This window comes from Pelodiscus sinensis, chromosome 18 (assembly GCF_049634645.1).
Source record: "Pelodiscus sinensis isolate JC-2024 chromosome 18, ASM4963464v1, whole genome shotgun sequence".
NCBI classification, from domain to species: domain Eukaryota; kingdom Metazoa; phylum Chordata; order Testudines; family Trionychidae; genus Pelodiscus; species Pelodiscus sinensis.
The window spans coordinates 4,541,813-4,569,372 of record NC_134728.1 but is presented as its reverse complement, the minus strand read 5'-3'; the positions used below and the strand labels follow the sequence as shown (position 1 = coordinate 4,569,372).

The window sequence follows — 27,560 nt, the reverse complement described above, 5'->3', positions numbered from 1 at the left end:
GCGAAAGACGAGGGAGGAGGGGGGAGCTCAGGAACAACAAAAAAAGTTTGTGTTTAAAAGTGTTTCAGCCACAGAGTCTGCCGCCCCAGCCAAACTTCCTCTCCTAGGTGTGGCGCTGGGCGCTCCAAAGCGCAGGATCTATAAAGGGAAACCGGGGGGGGGGAGGGGAGTGAAGAAATCCAAGAGCCCAATTTTTTTGTTAAGAAAAAAAAAAGAAAAGCCCTGTGCAGAGTGACGGCTGCTGGGCAAAGTTCCAGTTCGTCAGACGCCAGCCCTGGTGAGGCGGGTGATGGGAGAGGTTATCCAGCTGCCTTTTACAATGATCTTATCTCTGCCCAGGAATATCCAACATTTCCTCTCCGTACGCCACTGTGAATGCGAACTGTGAGAAGCTGGAGGGCTCAGGCACACACCCACCCTCCCAGTGGCTTTCGCTCTCCCTGCCTGCCTGCCTGTCTCCCTGGCGCTGTGCCCCCCCTGCATTCTGTCCGGCTTTATTTATTTTCTCCTTCTGGTGTGTGGGAGGTGCCATGTGTGTATATCAGGACACGGGGGGAGGGGGGAATTTTTTCCCCCCAGTGAAAGTTAAGAGGCGAGTGGAGCGAGAGAGCTATTGTTGCACCAGGAAGATGGCTTGTGTGTTTATGTCACACCCCAAGCTGGGTGTCTGCTGGGCTCGGATGATTTACCCTCTTTGGCCTTGGCAAGGGCGAAAGTCCAGGCAGGCATGACATGGCCCACGTACCCTGCCTGACTGACGCGGAGCCCAAGAGAGGGCCCGGGGCGCGCCTCGCATCCGTCACCGAGCCTGGACGAAGTTGGCTGAGTCAGCCGTGTTGCTGTGACTGTATCTGGCACCAACGGCAGTCAAAAGTTTTCGGTTCCCTTCCTCATAGCTCTGCTCTGGTTGCAGCCCTCCCATTTCCCTCCTCTCCCTGCTTTTCCTGCCTTTGTCAGATTTCATTTCCCCTTCTCTCTGACTCCTTTTTCCTTCACCTGTTCCCTCTCCCTTCCCCGTTTCTCTCCCTCGCTGACCCTCCTCTCTTCACATCTGGCTAATCCAATAGAATCCGAATCAGAACCCAGAACTGGAAGGGACCTCGAGAGGTCATCAAGTCCAGTCCCCTGCCCTCACGGCAGGACCAAGCACCATCTAGATCACCCCCGATAGATGTCTGTCCAACCTGCTTTTAAATACCTCAAGTGTTGGAGATTCCACAACCTCCCTAGGCAATTTATTTCAGTGTTTAACCACCCTGACAGGCAGGAAGTTTTTCCTGATGTCCAACCTAAACCTCCTTTGCTGCAGTTTAAGCCCATTGCTTCTAGTCCTGTCATCGGAGGTCAAGGAGAACAATTTTTCTCCCTCCTCCTTATAACGCCCTTTTTAATATAAAAGACAAGACTATGCAGCACTTTAAAGACTAACAAGATGGTTTATTAGGTGATGAGCTTTCGTGGGCCAGACCCACTTCCTCAGATCAAATTGTGGAAGAAAATTGGCATGACTGTATATACCAAAGGGATACAAACAAAAAAAAGTGAACACATATAAAATAGACAAATCAGATTTTAGAACAGAGGGCGGGTGAAGGGGGGAGGTTAATGTCTATGAGATAATGATATTCGAGGTGATAATTGGGGGAGCTATCTTCGTAATGAGTAAGATAATTAGCATCTTTGTTAAGGCCCATTCGTAAAGTGTCAAACAGTTCAGAGGCTTCGCTACAATGTCTAACATTTTCCAGAAACCTCACACCATCTGGCCTGAGACCACCTGGACAGGCGTGTGTGCCCACAGCAACACAGAGAAAGAGCAGGACAGATTTTCCAATGCGCTCAGCATGCAATGTGTCCAATCCCCAGCGTGCCAAGGGCGTTTGAAAAGCTGGCTCGGTATTTCTGGGTTCCTGTCCAAAAGTAGAACACAGACTGATGCTGGACAATAGCCTCTGAAAGGTGCGGTTCTCCTGTGGAGCAGTGATTTACGATGTCCATGCTGACCATGAGCAGATGTCTGTCCAGACAGGTGCAGCACAGCCGGCACCACCCAAAGCACTTTGATGAGTGAGGAGCACACTTGTGCAACAGACGAAAGGCCTGGGGCGTAGTGACGCTGAGCATCCCAATGGAGCAAGCTGAAATATCGGCCTGTGGGGTGTGCTACACAGGAGGTACGTGGAAGCCAAACATTGCAGTACAAATCATGCTGCAGTTCACATTGCACCGGGGTATTAACCTGGTCTGGGAGGTGGTGACTGTTTACAGCAATGAGGGGTGTGGATTTGCAAGGGTGACCCTGGTGCATGGAGTGACCAATACAAAGGGTTTCACAACAGGAGGGTTTTACTAGGAGGGTGGGGAAGCTCTAGGATGGGTTCCCTAGGAAGGAGGTGGAATCTCCACCTCTAGAGATTTTTAAATCCTGGCTTGACAAAGCCCTGGATACAAGGCCGGATTAAGGGGGGGGCTAGCCGGGCAGCTGCCCAGGGCACCAATCTATGGGGGGCACCTGATGGCAGCTGTAAGGGGCGCCGTGCGCCCCACCACATAGCACCCCTTAGATTGCAGCTGTAAGGTGCGCAGTGCGCCCGGGGGAAGAGCCGCGTATGCATCGCGCGCCTGCTGCCTGGGACGCAGGAATGGCTCAAGCCGGCCCTGCCTGGATGGGATCATTTAGTTGGGGCTGGTCCTGTTTTGGACAGGGGGTTGGACCCCTGAAGCCTCTTCCGGCCCTAGGATTCAGTGATTCTACGAAAAGACTTGGGCTATAAATCCCTATCCCGAAGCCTCAGAAAAAGCCGGGATTGTTGCAAGATGTGGTCATGAAAGGCAGGGCCGGTACTGCAGCACTGGGCCGCCCAAAACCACTGTGGAGAGACTGTTGCATGCACCCTTGTTTCAGCTCTGCGCCCTGAACTCACGTCAGTCCAGCTGTAATCTTGTAAGGTTTGGTCCTCACCCCGCCCCAGTGGGATCAGGCCCTGTGTGTGTGTGCACGTGCAGAGGAGGGGGTTGCCAGTCTGTTACGCGACGTTTCACTGATCCAGGCTGCGCTGAAACGGATGGCGATGATTCTGGCGGGGCGGGGCGAGGTTTGAGCTTGTGTTTGGCGGCAGGCTCTCTCTGGCGCTGGCAATGCTTTCAAAGGTATGGACGTGTTTACCAGGCATCTTGGCCTGGAAACTGACCAGACCCGTATCAATGGCTGAAATGACTCCTGGCCTGATATCATTGATACATGGAAATAACAGCACCTTGCCCTGCACTGAAGTTACGGAAAAGACAGTAAGCCAAGGAAGCTCTTGTTTCACTGGCAAGCTACCACTTTACAGCTGAGGAATGAAATTTCCATTGGCATTGGCCCTGCTGCCTGCACTGTGACCCACTCAATTAATCTTAGGCCTGGTGTAATCCTAGGCCAATTTCAGCCGGTGGGGGCACGGATACTGGGATTGCTGCACTATTGCAAAGGGTTAAGAGGCTGTACCCCACCATTTGCACCAGTGCAGTTGAACTTCAGTGGATTTGCCTGGCACAGAGTTTGCAACAGTGCTGCTATGCTAGGAGTTGTGCTATAATCAAGACATGATGCCAGAGTACAGAATACCTTACGCAGCTCTTAGAGTTGATAAGGGAAAGGGGCAGTTTATTCTTTCATGCTCCCGGTTTTGTCTTTAAAATGGATGGAAGCCCAGAGGGAACAGGTGTGGGCTTCTAATGCATTTTAATGTTCTGAAATAGCCCCCCGTAAGGGCTCCACTCCAGTGTTCCAATTTTTCCCATCTGCAGGCAGAATAAATTTTGTTCTATGCGCCAAGACATGGGCAGATGGGCACCACCACTAGAAACACACGCTGCCGGTTGTGGGCGCTGTGCGACTCAGCTGGATGGCATTTGAATCTCTCCTGGGCGGCCACCCAAAGGCACAGATTACAGGGAACCCTGCTCCCCTCAAAGTCATTTCTCCCACATGCCCCCCCAGCACTGTGCTCCCCGTTGCCTCCCCTCCCCAAGCTCCAGCTGGGGTCAGCTCAGTCCTGCTTTTATAATCCTAGAACTGCTGAGCTTTCTTGGGAGGAAGAGAACAGGACACAGCAGCGACGGATATGGCGATAGACCTGCCGCGCTCCCTCTGACCCACCGCTGGCCCACAACTCTGCCACCATCATTCCAGCTTTGACTTGCTTTCAGTCCAAAAAAACCTGAATAACCCAGCCTGGGGTTCAGGAACAAGCCTCAGACGGTCCCGAGAGGATATGGGATTAGTGCTCTCCAGGCATGAAACGCCACCCAGAGGCTCCCAACCACACTGCCTGTTCAAAGGGAGCCCTAAGGGCACCTGCAGGAGCAAGTGGGGGTGTTGGGCAGCGGCGACTGTTGCCTGCAGGGAGAGAGGGCCACTCGGAAGAGCAGACAGGGACATGTGGGGGCATCCCATTTAGCAATTACAACTGGTGGGGGCATAAGAGGGGTGGGGGTATAAGGGGGGTGGGGCAGCTCCCAAGTTACCACAAGTCATCGGCCGTGTTCCCTGTAAGCTGAGCACTTGGGCAGGCACCCAGGGGAGATTTAAATGCTGCCCAGCTGATTAACATAGCGCCCACAGCAGCAGCCTGTGGTTCTAAGGGTGGTGCACATCTGCCCATGCCTCGGTGCACGTGACAAAATGTATTCCACATGTGGATGGAAAAAATTAGAGGGCACATTGGTCCTTTGATATGGGGGTGCCTCTGGGGAGAGGAGTGTGGAAGCACACATCCCAGGGAAGGTGCATGCTCCTAGCTCGAGGGGGGCTGGGGAGAAGAGCAAGGGAAAGAGGCTGGCTGCAGAGCCTTGCTTCAGAGACACAAGCTGTATTTTCCCTCCAGGTGGTATATATATTTGTGCCTTAGGCATGGGCCATGCACAGGGATAGCATCTTAGAAAGCGATGCAGGAGAGTAGGAGTCCTCCAGCTCCCATCCCCAGCTTGCCAGCCCCTGTGTGCTCCGCGCAGGGTCCAAACAGCCCCGGGAAAGTCCGCGCAGGAGCGGGGAGGGCAGGGGCAGGGGGAGCCTTTCAGGGTCTCCAGCCCCGAGCCGGAAATCGAGCTGGCAACCTCCGTGGGGTCTGTCTCGAGCTGGACGGGGACACGGGACTCCCCTCCCCCCCCGAAAAATTCTTTGGTTTTGTTGAGGGTTACACGCAGATCGGCTTTTTCAAATCACTTCCAGATCCGCGCACAGACCCTGTCGTGCAACACCCCCCCCCCCCCCCCCCCCCGCTGCTCTCCGCGGCGAGCTGCGCGCTTGCACAACGCGGCCCGTTTCGGGTTGCAGGCCGGGGGCGGCTGCAGACAGACAGGCGGGGGGGGGGGGGGCGGAAGGGGGTGCTGGAGCTGCACGCGGGGACAGCCTGTGACCCAGAGGGCTGGGCCAGGGGGCGCTCGAGGACAGTCCTCTCCAGCCCCCCCGGACCCTCCAGCACCCCACCCCCCCCGCCTGGCTTTGCATTGCTCCGGGGAGGGGATGCTTTTTCTGCGCGGCTGCTGCACGGGCGCCGGTGCACCGCGGGCTTCGCTTGTGCCACCGGGGCCGGATCCCAGGCTGCAAACCCAGCCCAGCCGCACCGGGAATCGCTCCCTCGCTCTGGGCTGGGGGGGGGGGGGGAGGAATCTGTCGCTCTGCGGATTTAAAGGGCCCAGGGGAGCTTGCAACATAAAAAAACCAGCCCAAGCTCCTTGGCCGGAAAGGCACCGGGCAGCCAAGGTTTCAAAGCCCCCCCCACCCCCCCATCGCCGCTACCCAGGGACGCCTCCTCCCCCGCCCCTCCCCGCTGCTGATTGGCCCAGGGCGCCTATATGTGACCCCTTCCAGCTCCGCGCCGCCCCAAAAGTTTGCTGGGAGGGGAAGGCGGCTCGTGCCTGGTTCCCCCCGACGCGCTGCCGAGTCGCTGCCGATCGCAGGCGCGGAGCCGGGACCAGGTTTTCTCCCCTTTGCCGCCCACTGGTCGGTTCGGATACAAAGGGCCGCCCAGCTGGAATGAATATATCTGAGCCCAGTGCCTGCCGAGAGGAGCGACCGCAACCCAGGGGCGACTGTTCATGGGGTCCCCCCGCCGCCTCCGCCTCTGAGCCCGGCCTCGCCTACAAGCAGACCCCGGGGCCAGACTCCGCGTCCAGCCGGACTCCCAGCCCGGAGCCCGCCTTCGGATTCCGCCCGAGCGCGGCGGCGGGAGAGCCAGGCGCGCTTGGCTCCGCGGCCAGCCGCTCCCCGAGCCCGGAGTCCGGGTATGGATACAGCCCCAGCGCGGGCCGAGCCGAGGGGAAGCCCGGGGAGGACTCCCGCATCCGCCGCCCCATGAACGCCTTCATGGTCTGGGCCAAGGACGAGAGGAAGCGGCTGGCGCAGCAGAACCCGGACCTGCACAACGCGGTGCTGAGCAAGATGCTGGGTAAGTGGGCAGGCTGCGCCCCCGGCACCTGGCACCCGCTGCGCCCCCGGCACCTGGCACCCGCTGCGCCCCCGGCACCTGGCACCCGCTGTGCCCCCGGCACCTGGCACCTGCTGTGCCCCCGGCACCTGGCACCTGCTGTGCCCCCGGCACCTGGCACCTGCTGCGCCCCCGGCAGTCGGGACAGGGCTAGGCTGTGCCCCCCTGGCACCCGCTGTGCCCCCTTGTACCTGGGACATGGCTAGGCTGTGCCCCCTGGCACCCGCTGTGCCCCTGGTACATGGGACAGGGCTAGGCTGTGCCCCCTGGCACCCGCAGCGCCCCCGGTACCTGGGACAGGGCTAGGCTCTGGCACCCGCTCCACCCCCTGGCAGTCGGGACAGGGCTAGGCTGTGCCCCCCTGGCACCCGCTGCGCCCCCTGGTACCTGGGACAGGGCTAGGCTGTGCCCCCTGGCACCCGCTGCACCCCCTGGCAGCCGGGACGGGGGCAGCCCCCCGGCACCCGCTGCGCCCCCTGGCAGTCGGGACAGGGCTAGGCTGTGCCCCCTTGGCACCTGCTGTGCCCCCTGGTACCTGGGACAGGGCTAGGCTGTGCTCCCTGGCAGCCGTTGAGCCCCCTGGCACCTGGGACAGGGGTAGGCTGTGCCCCCTGGTACTTGCTGTGCTCCCTGGCATCTGGGATGGGGGCAGCCCCCTGGCACCCGCTGCCCCCCTGGGCACCCAGGATGGGGGCAGGCTGTGCCCCCTGGTACCTGCTGCGCCCCCAAGACAAGGGCAGGTTGTGCCCCCTGGTACTCACTGCGCCCCCTGGCAGCTGGGACGGGGGCAGTCCCCTGATATCCGCTGCACCCCATGGCACCCAGGACATGATAGGCTGCACCCGCTGGTATGGAAAAAGGCACCCTTCATTGGATGTGGGGCAAGTAGCAGCCCGGGCAGGAGCTGGAGTAAGGACATTGCAGCCTGGCCCTAAGCCATGCAGCCGGTCCCATGGGTGGCTAGGTAGGAAGCTAGTGGGAACGGTTGCTGTTGCTAACACTCCAGGAGGGAGCCCTCCACCTCCTCTCCTGCCTGGTGAAGGGCCGTGTGCGCATTTGCTTTCCTGTCTGGTCCGGGGTTTGGTTTCCCTACCGGGGTCAGCGCAGCCCCTGGCAGGGTGAGCCTGTACCTGGACGTGCTGGAATTCTCAGCAGAAGGGGGCTTCTAGCAAGGGACAGCAGCGATTATCTCTGCTTCATGGCAGGGCTGGAGAGCTAGATTCCTGGTTTTCCTGGGAGGGGGGAAGGACTTGGCATCACTTTTCAGCCCTCTCCCCGGGGAGGCTCAGACCAGAAGTCTGTACGGACTGTTGTCTGGATGGGACCCCTCCCCCGGTCAGCACTGCCCTCTCCTGCATGTTAACGCGGCGACGGGTGCAGGGCTGTGCCCGTCTAACGGGGTGTGTTTTTCCCCCCACCAGGCCAGTCATGGAAAGCGCTGAGCGCCAGCGACAAGCGCCCCTTCGTGGAGGAGGCAGAGCGGCTGCGCATCCAGCATCTGCAGGATCACCCCAACTACAAGTACCGCCCCAGGCGGAAGAAGCAAGCCAAGAAAATCAAGAGGATGGAACCCAATATCCTTCTCCACAACCTTTCCCAGCCGTGCAGCAGCGACAGCTTCAGCATGAATCATCACCGTGGCAGCCAGCCTGCCCACCCCCAGCCTCCCCCACTTAACCACTTCAGAGAACTCCACGCCATGGGGTCGGATATTGAAAACTATGGCTTGCCAACTCCCGAGATGTCTCCCTTGGATGTCTTGGAGCAGACCGAGCCAGCGTTTTTCCCCCCTCACATGCAGGAGGATTGCAGCATGATGGCCTTTCGAAGCTATCACCCCTCTCACCAGATGGAGTTTCCCCAAGAGAAGTCACTGGGGCGGGACGTGGGCCTGCCCTATGCTCAGACCCCATCACATTTGGCCGATGCTATGAGGACTCCCCATCCGTCTAGCATGTACTACAACCAAATGTGCTCTGGACCGCAGAACGTCCTCTCCGCCCATCTGGGCCAGCTGTCACCCCCTCCTGAAGCCCATCACATTGACGGCGTAGAGCACTTGAATCCAACGGAGCTTTGGACAGACGTGGACCGCAATGAGTTTGACCAGTACTTGAACATGAGCAGGACTCGTCCTGATGCCTCAGGACTCCCTTACCATGTCTCCCTGTCCAAAGTGACTCCGAGAAGTATCTCCTGTGAGGAGAGCAGCTTGATATCTGCCTTGTCCGATGCCAGCAGTGCTGTCTACTATAGCTCTTGCATCACAGGCTAGGTCTGCCCCGTTGTACCATGTGTTTGCCCTGGAGAACCTATGACCCTTCAGTGCAGTCTCCTTTTTAAAAAGAGAAAAGCCATCTGCCTTTAACCATTGAGCTCCATAATAGTTAGAGTATCTCATTAAATGCATCGCTTCTTTTAAAAACCTGCTGAAATCACTGATATACTCGTATAACTATATAACACAAATAGATGCATTTTCCAAAGCAGAGGGTTAATGTAGAGGAGAAATCAGCCTCCGGCACTCCATATCTTAACTCTGTGCCGCCTGGAAAGTACGGCAAAGCTTTTTACACATGGTTTTTAGCTGCGTAGAGCTGTACCTTCTTAGGTCAGGCGGTTCGACCATGTATTTAGACAAACCACAGTGATTCGTGTCTAAAACGACTGCCACTGGGACCTGCTCAAATCGACTTTTTTTTTTTAAGCAAAGGGCAAACTAAATTGCGTGGGAAACCTTGGGGCTATTTTGAAGAGGTTGTTTTAAGACCGGGTGCCTGTTAGAGCTGTTTTTTTTAGCACCGTTTTCACCGTTTTTTTAGCACCGTATTTTCAGCAATATATTTTAATTGGGCAACGAGGCTATATTTTTACTAAGCATTTTTATATATATAAAATTATATTTAATGTGTTTGGGTTTTTTTTATTATCACTTTTTTTAAAATAAAGCAAAGGATATCCATGAGAGCTAAAGCATTTATGTAGCAAAGCTGGATTTTAAAAGAAGAAATATTTTGCGAAAAGGGAACTACAGCATAAATATTGTTGGATAATTGATTCAAATTTTGTATGCTCCCAATCCTTCTCCTCCCCTTGCCCACAAAACAGGACTAGTATCTGGATGGAGAGCAAACTGTCCTCTGGTTTGCATACCGGTTAATTATTAACACATCTTCTTGTAATTATTCCCATGTTGTGTGAACACATATTTTCCGCAAATACATGTTGTCCCAACCATTTCCAGATTGTTGGATCACTTGGTGAATGTCCTGACAGCCTAGCAATTGTATCACCCGCCAGCACTGGGGTGCCTTATGAAAGCTCTCCAAAGGAAGATGTATGAAAAGTGGCCAGTGCTCCGAGGATGTCAGCTGACAAAGTCCTCATGGCTGTCTCACCCGCTCTTAAATTTCTCATTTTGTAAGTGTGAAAAATATGTTCTGTGGGAAAGCATCTGTTCTCAGATAAATGACATTTAATAAAACATGTGATATCCTTCTCTTGACTTTTGTGTGCCTCGGCCTGGTTATTATTTTGCTGGCATGGCTGTACCTGATCCTATATGGCCTGGTTCCCGCAAGCTTTCCCCCCCCCCCCATCCTTATTCGAGTCAACAAGTGCAAGGATGGGGCTCATATAAGTGGCAAATAAGAAAGACTTCTAGCCTAGCCATTGCAGGCTTGTTCCATGTAACACGTTTTCTAGCACTTTGTTCAGTAATAAAACATTCCAAGCAACAGAGCTTCCACTAACATCCTTTGCACCCATTAACTTCCTTGTAGAGACTCAGCTTACATGTTCTTTTTCGTTGTTTACTTCCCACCCATTTATATTCCGTTACAAGTTTGATGCTGTTAACCTGGGCTTGAATAAAGATATGATCTGGTTAACGCACTACAAAGCCAGTTCCCCAACCTTTGATCTTCGCATTTTCACATCAGTAGCTATGAATGGGACACATCCAGCCTATTTAATTAGCTTCATTAACTCTGATCCTACAATTGACAGGTAACTATATTTGCTGTTATATATATACCTTGGATTCTGTATTTTCCACTCCCAACTCATCTAATGAAGTGGGTTTTGTGGAAAAAAACTCATGATCTAAAACATTTGTTAGTCTCTAAGGTGCCAGAGGACTACTCATTTCTACCCATTGTTCTGCTCATTGCAGGGCCCCAGAACAAGTCTGAACCTCTTTCCTATTTTATGCGTCTCACTTTAATTAGTTCTGGTAAATGTGGCTTAGGCACCAGAATATTTATAAAGAAAAATGCCAATCTGTTGCATAAATTGCTAGTGGCATCTGTCCATTGAACGATGGTGATGTCAACCAGATTGATTTAGCCCCCAAAAAGCTATTAAAAACGTGAATCAAAGAAAGGGAATGGCTGCTGTAGGCTGAGAGTGGCCACGCAGGGGGAGATGGTTAGTTAACAAATGATGTTAATTTTCGAGCTTCTCCTAAACCAGACCCACGTTCGTGTTAACAGGACTAAGCCCTGCCTCAGTTTTATGTGAAGTGCTTCGAAATGAACTGAGTGTTTGTTCCCATTAAATTACAGAAAGGAACTCCACGGTGTTTCCATACAGAGTAGGCTAAAAGGGGGAGGGGGGAACACATGGAAAATGACATCATAGGCGAACCGGGAGAGCTGGCTGAGGGCCACCAGTGGTGTGTCCAGCATGTTGCCTGAATCGCCAGTTGAAACAAACAAACAAAATGAAATGGGAAGCATCCCGTGTGCCTGGATAAACGACTGTGAAAGGAAACAGCCTTATATAGGCCGAATCCCGATCTCGTCCCCAGAAACATTCTGGAAAGAAGGAGACCAGGGGAAAAAGGAAGAAAGATCTGACTCACTTTCCAGCTTTGAGCTTCCAAGTACCTGGCATAGTACCACGGGATCACTTCCTGCAATTAATAAGAAGGAAAGCACACACGGCCCCTCTCCCATGTGCCCTGGAGCCAACAGGGGAAAGGTAGTAGGGGAGATTAGCTCACAGAGCGAAAATGCTAGTCATTTTCTGCTGCTCGCATTCCCTTCTTTCTCCCGGCTGCTAGATTTGCAAGTTGTGCTAATTCTAATCCATTGTCAAGGGAGGGGTGTGGAATCACCATCGCTGGAGACATTTCAGAGCAGGTTGGATAGACACCTGTCAGGGATGATCTAGACAGTGCTTGGTCCTGCCGTGAGGGCAGGGGATGGGACTCGATGACCTCTCAAGTCCCTTCCAGTTCTAGTGTTCTATGATTCTATGATTTATTCCTCTGCCATCCCAGGTAGTGAGAAGATTCTTTGCTTCTTCCACGATGTTTATTTGGGGGTGTTCCCTGCATGGTCTTCGCGCATTGAATGCTGGGCACAATGCTAGGAACACAAGGAACCTGTGTTTCTTGGGCACGTCTGACAATGTCCTCAAATCCTAGCTGCAGAAAAGGTTCAGTTTGGGGAGCGGATCTCTCACCGATGCGCCCTAATCTGGAGCTGGGGAGGGAGGAGACATCTCTAGTCTAGGTCAACAAATGGCTCACTGGCCATGGTCCATTCAAGCCTCATCTTCTAAGTATCCATGGCCAGAGTTGAATAGATGACCAGTCCCCCAAGCCATGCACCCGTTCACCAAAGAAAGCAAACAGCAAAACAGAGGTTCCTGGTCATGTGGGGGGTGTGTGTGAGGGTCTTTTCTTCACATAGGCATTAAGACATAGTTGCTTTAACAGCTGCAAAACTGCATGGAGTGGGCAGCTCTTTGCCAGCCTGATGGCTGCATCTAGCCCAGTGGAGACAGACCACGCTGGCTGGATGTTTGCATTCCTTCCCTCTAGCCATTGTTTTAACAGGCCAGAGTCCTCGATGCCTTCATGGCTCCAGCTCGTGTTTTTTTAGGTAGACAAAAACCCTGCCTCTGAACACACACACACACACACACACACACACACACACACACACACACACACACACACACACACAGAAGCCTCCCATAAGCAACGTCTGGATAATGCCCCAAATCAAGCACACACACACACACACACACACACACACACACACACACAGAAGCCTCCCATAAGCAACGTCTGGATAATGCCCCAAATCAAGCCCCCAGGTCTGCACGTCCCCAGAGCTTGGAAGAGCTCAGATCTGAATCCAAACTTCGAAGCTTGGGCCCCTCTCCAATTCTGTTCTTCGGCAGGACCCACCGCCCGGGAGGTTGCTAGCCAAAGGAAGCCAAGAAGCAGTGTGTGAGGCAACAGCAGAGATGTGTGCAAAAAACCACATGGAGCCCTGGGGCACTTTGAAAACTAACACATGTATTTGGCTCTCTGGTGGGGTGACTTCTGAGGTTAAAGCAGGCAGGAGGGAGCCTGCGCAGAGCCCTGGCCAATCAGAGAGGGGCTTAGAAGGAGCCAATCAAAAGGCAGCTTGTTGGGGTGGCCCTGTTTATAAGGAGCTGCTCAGCACAGCAGGGAGGAGTTGGATGGTGGCCAGTCAGGGGCAAGGACTGGCTCCCGAGAGGGGAGATGTACCTGTGATAGAGCAGTGCTGGGCAGACTCAGTGGAGTTTTAGAGGGAGGCTCCAGCTGCGGCCTTTCTACAAGGGCCAGGAAGGTGCAAAGGGTTGCAGGGGAAGTGGTCCAGGGAACAGACAGTGAAGGGGAGCAGAGGAGGGCAGGACTAGGTTGCCGCAAGAGGATCCCTGGGCTAGGACCCAGAGTAGCGAGCAGGCCTGGGTCTCCCCCTGCCCCCTTGCACCGTGTCTTGCCACCAAGGCGTGGCCAGTCCAGACTATGGCCGGCTCCTGAGACAGAGGGGCTGGGTTTGGAGGCTAAAGTCAGTCCCAGCAGAGACACAGAACTGCTGATGAACCCCCGCAAGGGGGTGGAGAGCATTGCAGTGGGCCCTGCCAGAGGGCAGTGTCCTGAAGAGGGCGCCATGGTTGGGGAGCAATGCGGACGAGACGCCAGCCGGGAGGAAGCACCCTGCAGATGAAAGAACTAATTTCCCAGAGCTACCAGCAGGAGGCGCCGCAGGGGTGAGTCCCGCCCCCACGACTCTTTTAGCAATGTCAGGTTCAGTCTGACGCTCGTTCTCCCGGCTTCCCCTCTTCCTGCAGCCAGGGGCTTTTTCATGCCTAGGCACTGGCTCACCCCTGAAGCGAATGGTGTGAGGGGACTTGCCCTTTGTTAATCGATCTGCAGCAGAGTGTGAGGAATCATAGCAGCTGCTTTTGTAGAAAAACTTGCCAGTCTAGACACAGCCCCTGTGTGCTGCTTAGTTCGAACTAGGTAAGCTAAGCGGAGCGCTTAGTTCGAACTAGGTAAACCTCATTGTACGAGGACTAAGCCTAGTTCAAACTTACTAGTTCGAATTAAGGGGTGTGTAGCCCCTTAATTCGAACTAGTGGGAGGCTAGCCCTCCCCAGCTTTCCCTGGTGGCCACTCTGGCCAACACCAGGGAAACTCTACTGCCCCCCTCCCGGCCCCAGAGCCCTTAAAGGGGCCCGGGCTGGCTACGGTGCCCGTGCCAGGTGCAAGCCTGCCAGCACCCAGCCAGCAGACCCTGCACCTGGCACGGCTCGAGCCAGCCACCCGATGCCTCCCAGCCCTCCCCCTCTTCCCGGGACCAGGCTGGCGGCTCCCGGGAGCTTGCCCAGGACCGCAAGAGGCGGGCACCTGCCTGGTCTAGTGCGGACATCGTGGACCTCGTCCATGACCTCCGCACTAGGCACAGGAAATCGGCCGTCTAGGGCAGGAGAGTTGCCAGCCTGGCCACCCAGGAGCAGGTTTGCATGAAAATCAAGGTGGTCCATTGAGACCCCCGACCCTGAGCCCTGAGCTTAGAATGGCCATACTGGGTCAGACCAAAGGTCCATCTAGCCCAGTAGCCTGTCTGCCGACAGCGGCCAACCCTAGGGACCCTGGAGGGGATGGACCGAAGACAGTGACCAAGCCATTTGTCTCGTGCCATCCCTCTCCAGCCTGCCACAAACCTTGGGCAGGGACACCACTCCTACCCCCTGGCTAATACCACTCCGTGGACCCAACCTCCATGACTTGATCTCACTTCCCTTTAAACTCTGTTCTAGTTCTGGCCTTCACAGCCTCCTGCAGCAAGGAGTTCCACAGGTTGACTATTTGCTTTGTGAAGAAGAACTTTCTGTTATTAGTTTGAAGCCTGCTACCCATTCCTTTCCTTTGGTGTCCTCTAGTCCTTCTATTATGGGAACTAATGAAGAACTTTTCTGTATGCACCCTCTCCACCCCACTCATGCTTTTATAGACCTCTGTCATATCCCCCCTACATCTCCTCTTTTCTAAGCTGAAAAGTCCCAGTCTCTTTAGCCTCTCTTCATATGGGACCTGTTCCAAACCCCTCATCATTGTAGTTGCCCTCCCCTCTCCCAGCCTCTCTCTTCCCCTCTCCCACCTCCTTTTCCCAGTCTCCCCCAGTTTTGTTCAATAAAGAGAGATTCTATTTTTGAACACAATTGTCCTTTATTTTGTACATCAAGAAAAGGGGCTAGGGAAGGGTAAGTGGAAGGAGGTGAGGGAGGAATGGGGTACGAGCCCCCGATGGGGAGGACTGGGCTGGCTCTGTGGGCTTCTGGGGGTGGAAGCTCTCCTGCAGCCCCCCAATTGCCCCTCTCCCCAGATGGCAGCCTGCAGCAAGTGCAGCCGGTCTGATGGCCGAGTGCTGTGATGTGCCCAGTGTGGGCACTCAGGGCACTCCAAGCCAGGACTGCTTTGCAAATGGGGCACCCCTGAGAACTGTCTGTCCGGGGTGGAGGTCGGGTCCCTTTAAGCACAGCCCTCGGCTAGCCTGAGACAGGAGCTCCACGCTCTAAGTCCTCATCTGATGCCCGGCCGGCACTGCTTCCGGCCATCCTTAACCCCGGTTCAGGGTCCACTCTGTGTGGACATTCTAGTTCGAATTAGCAAAACGCTAATTCGAACTAGTTTTTTAGTCTGGATGCGTTAGTTCGAATTAGCTTAGTTCGAATTAACTAATTCGAACTAAGTTAGTTCGAATTAGCGCTGTAGTGTAGACGTACCCATATGGAGCTGAATTCTCCCTGCTTTCAATTCCCCTTCCCACTGGAGCTCTCCTGCAGGAACTAGGTTCCTCAAGATGAGGTTCTTCCTACCTTAGCAACACTCACAGACACTCCCAACCACTACCAGAGCACGTCTGGGGAATCAGCACTCCCAAGCTGACCCCTCATATGTCCCTGGACTCAGCAGGCTGGGTTTAACAGCCATGCCACACTGCACCCCCATGTGCCTTTGGATTCCGTGGGCTGGATTAAACAGCACTTTAAGCTGCCATCCACATATGCCCCCAGGTTCAGCACCTCCCTATCCCCACTCTCACACCACAATCCTTCGCTGGTAAATCACACGGATGAGCAAACCCCACAGGATTTTGGGCCCTGCAGGGATCTTTAGCTTGGGTACAAGAAGCGTTGTTGCAGAGCGAATGGGGAAGCCAAAACAACACCCCTGAGGATGAATGAGCGAGAGAGAAAGGAAGAGAGAGAAGCAACCAGCTTAACAATGAAAGTTATTTATTTCTGGGTAGTGAATATATATGGAGCCAAACACACAACACAGTTACAATATGAAATCTAACAGTTACAATATTAAATCTAAATTGAAACTGATTACAAATGTTAGGGCTAGCTAACCATATAACAGTTTATATAGGGCAGAGTCAGGAGGCTATGCTAGAGAGAGGTAGTTGCGGGTTGGGGTTAGAGAGAGCGAGCAAGAGAGAGATAGAGACCTCATCTCTCCACGGAGCTTGCACTGATCGGGGTTCCCAGATGGTGATGGGAGCTGGGCGTCTAGAGGGCAGGAGACAAGCAGAGCAGAGCCCCCAGCACCATCAGACAGGAGATGATGAAGTCTCAGTGGAACTGTTGCAGTTTAAATCCAGGCAACAGAACAGTTTTTCTTGGGCAAGAGCAGGAGTTTCTATAGGACAATAGTTTGAGGAGAACATTGGATTTGTTTATGGGTAAACAGAGGCAAGACAATAGAGACTGATCACACCTGGTTATGGGTGATGTTCCTTGAAGGAGCTCACAATGCAAGGAGGCAATTTCAGTTTATTGGATGTCAATAGGATCCATTACTAGAATTGGTCTGATCGTGACTCATTTGGGTGTGAGCAGGCCTGGATACATTAGCATCTGGAGCAGAGATTTCCCATCAGGCCGTGCTTCTCTGCTTTCGGTATCCCATAGTTCAGTGTAGTTCCTACTTTGGAAGAGCTGGTCTCCGTTCTGTATGCTGATGGAGATGTCTCTCTGTTCTATCTTCAATGCAGAAGAGGCCTGGGGTGTTTCCTTAATTCTATCACCCTTGTCGGGAGGAGTTCAGGTGGGTCTTCCCCAGCCTTTGTCTTTGATTCAAGCAGAGGTCTGGAGGAAGGGGATGGTTTTCCATGAGTGTCACTCCCTGGCTCCCCAAGAGCACAGGGCTAACAGGTGGCCATGCCCTAGTTCCCCAAGAACACAGAGCTGGTAGGTAACAATAGGATGGGTCATTCTGCATTCAGCGGGGCGTGGGGAAGAACTTCTTCTCCGGTGCCACCAACCAAAAGGGGCAGCCCAACTCACCAGAGGACAGAAAGAAGCTGACGTGATTTACGGTCAGTTAGTCCAACCCGTCCAGGAGCACCGTCTCCAGCGTAAGCAGGTCTCCTCGTAATGTCACTCGCCCACCTGCCTCATCTCAGCTGCGCAGTTCTGGGACCCTCATGACGGAGCTCTGCTGGGTCCCACACTCAGTGGAAGGTTGAGTCCACTGGCAGAAGCGTGGTGGGTGGGAGGGGGCCGTTTTCACCCTCCAGGACAGCCAGGGAGAGGACGGTGACAAGAACACACCTCCCCGCCGCCAGGGCTGGATTAACCTCTTGTGGGCCTGGCACCAACCATTTTTGTGGGTCCCTGTGGGACCAACAGAGCATGGCACAGGGGCTCGGTCCCCAGAGGGAGGGGCCAGCTAGGGGCATGGCATGGCAGGGGTGGCTCTGCTCTGCTGAGCCTACTTGGAGGGCACTATTTACATGCCGGCAATTGCCAGACGCACAATGGCCTGCCCGGCCCTGTGCTGCCAGCGTGCCCTAGGGCTACACCGTGCCACACATCCCTCCTGTGCAACACCTCCCCATACCCTATAGCCAGGGCCCCCCCAGACCCACTATGCCCAGCAACCTGCCCCCCCGACACCCTGCACATCCCATCCCTAACCAGTGCCCCTTGCACACAGCCCCACCACAACTGCTCAGCACCCCACACAGGACCCCCACTCCTCTTCACAGAATCACAGAACACTAGAACTGGGTCTTCACATCCCCTCTCCTGCCCTCCCGACGGGACCAAGCACCATCTACATCAGTGTTTCTTAAACTTTTTAAGACCGAAGAACACCAAACAATAATTTTTGTATGTGGAACACCAAGGTTTTTTTGTTGAGGAAAAAAAAGGTCGCCTGTCCCTTTAAGGGTGGCCATTTTGAACTCTGTTCTCCGCGGTACACCTCCGACTGCCTCGTGGCACACCGGTGTGCCGTGGAACACAGTTTAAGAAACACTGATCTAGATCATCCCTGACACGTGTCTGTCCAACCTGCTCTTAAATGTCTCCAGTGATGGAGATTCCACAACCTTTCCCCCCCCCCCCCCCACAGTCCAGCACCTCACTCAGGCCCTCCAGAGACCTCCAACCCCACGTCCTGCCTCCCAGTCACACTCACCGGCTGGGCTCCCTCACGACTCACTTGCCTGGAGGGGCCAAGTCCCACACACTGTCCTACCCCGCACTGGTCCAAGACTGACCAGGCTTCTTCACCGGTCCCTGGTGGCTCAGTCTGGGAGACAGGTGGCACCTCATAGGTGCGGGGAAGCAGAGACTGCCTGGAACTAGAGGTGCACGGGTCAAGCCAGGAGGCAGAGAGGAGCTGGGGTAGGGGAGGGCAGGAGATGGAGAGGAGCCCTCAGCTGACTGGTGGGCAGGCCACGAGGAGCAAGGCGTGGGTAGTGTGGGGAGGAGAGACAGTGGACTGAGGGGGCACAGTACAAGCAGGGAAAGACAGGGCTTCTTTTGAGCATGGGCCCGGCTCCGTGGCATCACTGTGTCCAGCCAGAGCGCAACCAGCTGGTGGTCCGAGTGACGCCGAATTGCTGTTCACACAGGTGGAGTGGCTCCTGGATTCTCAGAGGTGTGTCCTGCAGGCCAGCCAGGTTTAGTGACACAAGAGCCGTTGCTCCTTGCGTGTCACCCTCACTCCATCTCGCGTTTTACAGCAAAAGCATCTCTCCTCTTCCGACACCAAAGCGGCAGCCTCAGTGAGGCACGGGTGTGTAGTTTAATAATAAAGCCTAATTGCAACCAATGCCGCCAACAAGGCAAAGCTGCCTCCCTCCCCCACACCCGCAGCCCTCCCTGAGGTCAGAAAAGCAAGGAAGAAAGAAAACAAAGCCACAGCATGATGGCAGACGAAAGGTTGGGAGTGCCTGTGTCAGGCGCAGATTTCTGGCTAACAGGGGCAGCTCTAGACTAGCTGCCAACAACTGGCGCCCTAGGCGAACCATGCAATCGGCACCCCCCCGCCCCTCCCCGAGGGCAGATATTGACTGAGGGTTTTGGTTCTGTGCTGGGAGGGGGGCTGGGGATGGAGTTCTGTAGCTGAGGGCTGGGGGCTGGGAGAGGGAACAGGGTGCCAGTGGGGGGCGGAGAGTCCCCTGCACCCGCCTCCTACGAAGATCCCCCGCCCCCCCCCCCCGAGAGACGGGGAAATGGAAGGGGCAGAGTTTGGAATTTGGTGCCCCATGTATCTTGGCGCCCTAGGCGGCTGCCTAGTTTGCCTATAGGCACGGGGCCGCCCCTGCTGGCTAACCCCTTTAGTGACTCACGTCTTTTCTAGATCGGTAAGAACGCTGGGCACCATGTTGCTTTAAGGACTCAAGGTTTCTCAATATGCCTGGTCCGGAAAGAGACCGATGTTGTTATCCGTGATCCCCAAACAGAGAGAGCAAGCCCTCCAAAAGTGATTTGTCAAAGGCCGCAGCAAGTTCAGGGGTAGAGGTGGGAGAACGCAGGCTTGCTTTCTAATTGTTAGGCAATGCTTCCGCTCTTTATACACCAAAGTATAGAAAAAGTGTCTGCCTACCAGTGTTCCCTGTAAGCTGAGCACTTGGGCAGCCGCCCAGGAAAGATTCACATGTCACCTAGCTGATTAGCAGAGGGGCCCGCAGCCTCCAGCATGTGTTTCTATGGGTGGTGCACACCAGTACATGCCTTGGTGCACACACAAAAATTTATTCCACACATAGATGGAAACAAAAAATAGAGGGAACATTGCTGCCTACCCACTCCACTGGCCAAGTGGCTGTAGGAGGAACCAGATTTACTCTTCGCTTTTTCCACACAAGTGCTGAGTTTGTCTCAGTGTGGTTGGATCCTTCCAGGCCTTGCTTTCCTCATAGACCTTTCCTTCTGATATTTGGACGACTCTCCCCTTTCTGCAGTCTCATGAATAGCTTTCATTGAGTTCTGGGCCCCCAAACCATGACTTCTTTATGGGTCAGATTCAACGTTCATTGATTTGAATGGGAGTTGGATCCAGTCATGTAGCTGCAGGCCGATCTACAACCTGCCCCCAACTGTGGCTCCTTCCAACTGATGTCCCATTGTCATTTTAAACCTCAGCCGAATCCTAGATTACCTTGGATCTCCTATAGTGCTATTACCAATAATGTCCCAAAGATGCTTTTCTCACTGCTTCATATTTACAGGCTTGGCAGTAGCATTCTGGGAGCCTGATCTCAATCTTTCAAAATAGAGAATTAACACATAAACAGTCAGCTGGATAGCTTACTATTCAGGAGTATTATGTCTCCTCCGCCACCCCCTGGGTCCAAATTCATCTTTTATATTGAGTTGCTTCATGCTTCTGGAATGCCTGTCCGTTAGCGGCTGCCACAAAAACCCCCACGGTGGGGCAATGTCCTTTATCTTACTATGGAAGTTACGGCTATGCCATTTGCCACGCACAAGCTTTCTTGTGCCTCCAGACTCAGATTTGCACACTGTTTGGGCAAATAAGGAAATGTGCACGTTGAGAAGCACGCAGCTGTTGATTCAGGTTCCTCTGTGGGTGGAGATTTAGGGAGCAATTCTTGAAAATTCTCCTCAATATTAGATAGAGGAGGGAGCACAAATTGCTTGAGAGACCAAGTTGAGATTCCCAGATGAACCCCCACTGGGTGGATTTGAACCTGGGCCCTTTGGAACTTAGTGTAGGAGTTGCTAGAGCTTGAGCTATAAAGCCAGTTTCAGAAGAGGCTGAGGTCTATGCTGAGGTCCCAGGTTCAAATCTGCCCAGTGGCTGTTACACTGTGCCTTTATAGAACCTCCACTGAAGAATTTTCAGAACTAACCAGGCTATCTATTGTGGGAACCTGCTCATCCATATGAACCTTTACTAATGTGATCTATGCCATCATGTGCCAGCATTTCCCCTCTGCCATGTACATTGGCCGAACTGGAAGTCTCTGCGCCAAAGGATAAATGGACACAAATCTGACTTCAGAAAAGGTAGCAAAACACGTAGATGGTATCATGAGCTTTTGTGGACACAGCCCACTTCTTCAGATACCATCTACATGTTTTGCTAGTCTTTAAAGTGCTACCAGACTATTTGTTGTTTTTAAAGTTTTTCCTGTTACAGATTAACTTGACTACCCCTCTGAAACTTTTGATCAAGAAAGGTAACATGCAAAAACCAGTAGGAGAACATTTTAGCCTCTCTGCACATTCAGTAATGGATTGAAAAGTAGCCATCCTTCTACAAAAAAATATCTTCAAAACCCAGACTACGAAGAGAAACAAGCAGAGCTGCAATTCATGTGCAAATTTAACACAATCAAATTAGGACTGAATAAGGGCTTAGAATGTTTGTCTCAATACAAAGGCAATTGTCCCTCTCTTGGTATTCACACCTCCCCTTCAGGTGCTGGGAATGAGCCACGTCTACCCTGACTGAATTGGTTTTGTTAACACCAGTTCTACACTTGATAAGAAATCTCCTTCTTTTGATATACTAACATATCTACTAATATATATCCCTGTCTCTGTAATTTCCACTCCAACCCATCTGATGAAGTGGTTTTTACCCACGAGAGCTTAGGCCCTAATAAATCTGTTAGTCTCTAAGGCCATGCCTACACTAAGGGTATGTCTACACTGCAAAGCTATTTTGGGATACTGGAGGTATCCCGAAATATAGCAGATGTGCTATTTCACCATCCCTGTCAACCTCATTCTACGAGGAGTAAGGGATGGCTTGAAATAGTGCTTTATTTCGAAATTTGGCACTGTAAATGGGCTATTTCAAAATGAATTCAAAATAAGCTACGTAATTTGAGTAGCACAAATTGTGTATCTATTTCAAGTTTCGGGTGCTGTGTTGACACACCCTAGGAAACTATTTCAAAGTTAGTAAATTTGACTTCACTCCTGATTTAACAAAATCGAACTAGCATGTTCACACTATAAGGATGCCTTGAAATTACACTGAAGCAGGCTCCGTTAATGTGGACGCACTATCTTGGACTTAGTGCCCCAGGAAGCGCTGGGAGTAATTAGTTTGAGCTATTCTGGGGAGTAGTTATTCCGAAATAGTGGTACCAGTGTGTTTGCACTACCACTATTTCAAAGTAACTATTTTGAAATTAGAGTTATTCCTGATGAAAAGCAGGAGTACAGATTTTGAATTAAGCAGCCCATTATTTTGAAAGAATGGTCTTGCTAGTGTGGATGCTCCGCTTATAAATTTGACCTAAGGGGGATTATTTCGAAACGAAGTCCTAGTGTAGACCACGGCTTCAGTGCCACAGGACTCCTCATTGTTTTTGCAGATACAGACTAACACGGATACCCCTTTGAGATAGATTATCCAGTGTTTATACAGCACCTTTTACCCCCAAAGGATCCCAGAGCATTTTTACAAGTTTTATACATAGACACAGGAAGCACTGGAATGCAGCCACTTTTGGAGTGGAACATGGGAGCTGCTAAATTATCATATTACATATTAGCACACTAGTCTAGCATGCCAGACTATGGCGCAGATCACTCAGTGCATCACACTGCAAGAAGTGCGGCTAACCAAGTTTTCTTATGCTCAAGGTATTTAAGGAAATTTGCCTTTGGAAATAAGAAATCTGTGGCAGAAAAAAATGTTACGGAAGGGGAGAGACAGTTAATGACATGGTAGAAATGGATAAATTTTACTCTAAACAAAGATCAAGTGGTTCTACAGCTTGGACCTGGGAGAAAACTGATTCCTGAGCCACTTCCCTGACCTTCTCCACCTGGCAGACTTGGATGGTGAAATGTTAACGGAAATGTGATAGGGCTCTGTAGAAGAGAAACAGCTGAAGGCTAAAGAGCCGTCCTTCTCTATGTGCATGGCTTAGTGAATACCATTGGTGTTTTCCCATGACTTCAGTTCCACCTTTCTGCCAGCCGAACATTTTCCAATTATTTTGTCATCAGGACTTTTGCAGAATGGTTGGGATAATGTCTGTGGACAGACCCGTGATCTCACATGTCTCAGAACACCTATAGGTCCGCTGACTGACTATCACAGAATCTTAGGTCTGGAAGAGATCTCAGGAGGTCATCGAGTCCAGCCCCCTGCCCGAAGCAGGACCAATCCCAACTAAATCATCCCAGCCAGGACTTTCTGGCTATCTTTTTGGATCTGTGGACTTTCCTAGTGAAAAACTACTGGAAGAAGGAGGGTGTTCTTCTACATAAAGGTGGTCTAATCAGATGCCACCCAGACGCTTTTGCCCTATTCTGATTTTGCAGGGGACTCTTGCAGAATAATGCTATCTGGGCAGGGGGGAGATTAGACTAAGAGAAAACTACAACCGGAACGGGCCTCGAGAGGGCATCAAGTCCAGTTCCCTGCCCTCATGGCAGGACCTAGCACCATCTAGATCAGGGGTGGGGAACCTTTTTTGGGTGGGAGGGAGGTGCCCACCCACAGAAAAATCAGTTGTAGGCTGCACATAAGTGAGAAACAAAAAACCAAACCCAAACCCTCATGGGCGTGGCCCCCAGCTGAGGAGGAGAACGACCCTCCCCGCATTCCCCTCGCACACCAGAGCCTAGAGGGGCCCCGCCTAGTAGATGTTGTGTGCTCCAGCCCTACTGTGGGGCAACAGGGGGGCTGGAGCACCAGTGTGGGTTCCCCAATGATGGGGGCCATGAGACAAGGGGCAGGATCCAGGAAAACTGGAGCCTGCATCTGGCCCCCGGGCCTGAGGTTCCCCACCCCTGATCTAGATCATCCCTGATAGATGTTTGTCTATCCTGCTTTTAAATATCTCCAGTGCTGGAGATTCCACAACCTCCCTAGGCAATTTATTCCATTGTTTTAACCATCCTGACAGGCAGAAAGTTTTTCCCAATGTCCAGCCTAAACCTCCCCTGCTGCAGTTTAAGCCCATTGCTTCTTGTCCTATCACCAGAGATGAAACAAAACAATTTTTCTCCCTCCTCCGTTTAATACCCTTTTAGGTACTTGAAAGCGGCCATCATGTCCTCCCTTGGTCTTCTCTTTTTCAAAGTAAACAAACCCAATTCTTCCAGTCTTCCCTCATTGCTCATGTTTTCTAGACCGTTCATCATTTTTGTTGCTCTGCTCTGGGCCTTTCTATGTCGTTATCTAAATCATTGATGCAGCTATTGAACAGAACCAGTCCCAAAATCTCCCTGTGGATCTCTCTTGTTATGTCCTTCCAGCCTGATTGCGAACCGTTGATGACTGTTCTCTGGCAACAGCTACACTGTCGGTTTTTCGCAGAAGAAGATATGCAAATTGCGCTTGCATTTGCATAACGTCTTCTGATTCTTTTTGCGGAAGAGGTTTCGCCACTATTTGGCAAATCGAGGTTTACAGGGTCTTGTGAAAGAGGGTTTTTTCCTGACATTTGGCCCCATCTACACGGGGCCAAATAGCGGCAAAACCTCTTCTGCAAAAAGAATCAGATTTGCAAATCACGATTTGCATATCTTCTTCTGCAAAAAAAACAGCAATGTAGCCATTGCCTCTGAGAACAGTTATCCAACCAGTTATGCACCCACTTTATTATAGCCCCATCTATGTTGTATATCCCTAGTTTATTATAAGAAGGCCATGTGAGACTGTAACAAATGCTTTACTAAAATCTAGGTATACCACATCTACTGCTTCCCCCTTATCCACAAGGCTTGTTTTCCTATTAAAGAAAGCTATCGGATTGGTTTGACATGATCTGTTCTTTATAAATCCATGCTGGCTGTTACCTATCACTTTATTATCTTCCAGATGTTTGCAAATGGATTCCTTAATTATTTGCTCCATTATCTTCCCTGGCATAGAAGTTAAACTGACTGGTCTGTAGTTTCCTGGGTTGTCCTTATTTTCCTTTTCATAGATGGGCACTAGAGTTGCCCTTTTCCAGTTTTTTGGACTCTGTTCCATCTTCCATGCCTTTTCAAAGAGAATAGCTGATGGCTCAGATACCTCCTCAATCAGCTCCTGGAGTATTCTAGGAGGCTACCATTTTAAAACACAGCGGGGAAAGAAGAGGACTTGCTTGTTTGCCTACTGCTGCCGGCCTTGGGCTACACAGTGCATTCAAAAAGATTTGTGTGTCCTCCACCTTCTCAGCTGGCCACTGACTGGTCAGTATCCAGCCATGTCCATCAACAAGATTAAACATCCACTAGCTAGTAACCTCTAGCTAGCCAGTGAGTCCACCGACATTCAAAAACCACCTGAGCCAATAAAACTACCAGCACATTTTTCAGCTGCAAACCAGCTTCCTGAGGCAGAATGAAACCAGGAGAGTCATGGCTACAATCCAGCATTCCCAGCAACCTTACTTTCACCAGTTTTTATTAGCAGAGAGACACCTGTACCTCAGCATTCTTGCTCTTTACTTTTTTAGACCCCGGAGATAGCTGGAAGTTTGTGTGTGTGTGTGTGTATGTGTGAGGGTGTAGCTGGAAGTTTGTGTGTGTGTGTGTGTGAGGGTATAGCTGGAAGTTTGTGTGTGCATGCGTGTAGCTGGAAGTGTGCGTGTGCGTACGTGCGTGTGCGTGTGTGGGTAGCTGGAAGTTTGTGTGTGTGTATATAGCTGGAAGTGTGAGTGTGTGCGTGTGCGTGTAGTTGGAAGTTTGTGTGTGTGTGCATGTATGTGGAAGTTCATGTGTATGTGTGTGTATAGAAATCATGCCTAGCTAAGAGCTCCCCTATGTTCAAAAAGCTTGAGCTCATACACACAAGTATTTCCTGGGTTTGGAGATGTGTGCTAATGCCGAGAGATCACCAAACTTAACATAATAAGTTGCTTCCTCATGAATTGCACTGGAATGTCTAGTGTAACCTCACACTGGTGGGGAGGAAGGGGAGAGGAAGAGAGTGGCTATTATTACCCAACCACCAATACACCACTACTTTGGCCGGGCTGCCTGAATTGACATCAGAGCTGTAATCTCATCATTAGAGAGTTGACCCTCCCGCTGGCAGCTCTGTAGCCGGAACGTCAATATACCAATTGCCACTGAGATGGAGAATGGGCTGTGACTTTGGAGGCTGATAGCGACAGCCCTGCAAATCCGCGGATATCCACTGTATATCAGCGGGTCGCCGCATCTGCCGATGTGAACACCGATATCTGCTGCTCATTCTTGTGGATGTGGATACGGATACACATTTTGTATCTGCACAAAGCAGGGCTGGCCCGACCCCTTTTGGTGTCCTGGACCCGCCCCCCAGGTACACGGCGCTTGCGTGGGCCCGCCCCCCCCAGGGCGCATGGCACATGTGCAGGCCGGCCACGGCTGCTGGCGCATAGCCCAAGACCCACCCCCAAGCCACACAGCGCATGCGCGGGCTGACCACGGCCGCTGGCGTGCAGCCCAGGGCCTGCCCCCGGGGTGCACGGTGCATGTGCTACTCAGCCCGGCCCGGCCAGCGCTGCTGGTGTGTGCACCGGGCTGTGCAGGGCCCCGCGGCCATGAGGGTAAGGAAGCTGATGGCTGGTGCCGCGGGAGCAAGGTGCGCAGCGCCTGATGGAAGCTGTAAGGGACTCCACGTGCCCCTTACAGCTGCCATCAGGCGCCCCCTATCAGTTGGTGTCCTGGGCAGCTGCCCAGCTTGCCCATGCCTCAGTCCGGCCCTGTGCACAAGGCTCTACTGAGATAACTAAACAAGACTGCTGCCTTCCCAAGTTATTGCACTGGGTTTATATGGAATTGTGGGTTCGCCTGAAGTGGCTTAATCAATCTGTTTATTAGAATAATGGGATGATTTGATAATAACCCACTTTCTGTGCATTTGATTCATTTATATACATGCTGGAAGACTTACCCAGCATTGCCTGGGTCCTTCAGGGCTGGGGGCTGGAGGTATGGAGGGTGCAGGAGTCAGGGCAGGGCCTTGGGGATGTGTGTGTGGGGAGGAGGGGGTGCAGGGCAGGAGGCTGGGACATGGGGGGTGCAGAAGTGAGGGTTGGGGGGTGAGGAGGGGCTCAGGATGGGGAGTCTCATCTGGTGGGACTTTCTCTCCCCCACCCCCTAGCTTGCCTGGCCAACTTGGGCCTTCTGTCCCCTCCCTGGATTCCCCAGCTGCCAGGGGCCTTTTCTCTACCCCCTTCCCCCTCGGTGCTGTGGCCAAGGGCTAGGGGGATGGAAAGGATTTGGAGCAGGGGGCAAACTGGCATAGCCTCAGCCCTGCTGGCCACTGTCCCAGTATTATAGATGCTCCCAGTGGCCGTTCTGCAGGATAGCTCTCCCCTATGGGCGCCCTGCCCCCAGTGGCCACTTTCAGTATTGCATCCCTCTTCTCTGCACCCCTCCCTCTCCATGTTATGGAAAACAGTCCCATTCCAGGGACTTCCCATTTTCTTGACAAAAGCAAACCCGGACATTGCTTTACGAGGAAGCTGCCTACCAAATTGTGTTGTCTTCGTTCTTACTGTTTAGGAGGAGTTCTTGAACAAATGGACTTGCAGACAGACA

General features: G+C 52.6%; 1 protein-coding gene across 1 annotated transcript; it reads left to right on the top strand.

The window, feature by feature from the left end:
• Positions 1 to 5,856: 5,856 nt before the first annotated feature.
• SOX18 (SRY-box transcription factor 18) lies at positions 5,857 to 9,978 on the top strand. Its single transcript, XM_006132516.3, has 2 exons — positions 5,857 to 6,434; positions 7,895 to 9,978. The coding sequence occupies exons 1-2, from the start codon at positions 6,023 to 6,025 to the stop codon at positions 8,746 to 8,748; spliced, it is 1,266 nt and encodes a 421-aa protein (XP_006132578.3). The 5' UTR covers positions 5,857 to 6,022; the 3' UTR covers positions 8,749 to 9,978.
• Positions 9,979 to 27,560: the final 17,582 nt, after the last annotated feature.

Coding starts and splice junctions, on each gene's coding strand:
- SOX18 (XM_006132516.3), top strand. CDS start 6,023: ATGAATATATCTGAGCCCAGTGCCTGCCGAGAGGAGCGACCGCAACCC. Junction 6,435..7,894: donor GGTGCTGAGCAAGATGCTGG/GTAAGTGGGCAG, acceptor TCCCCCCACCAG/GCCAGTCATGGAAAGCGCTG.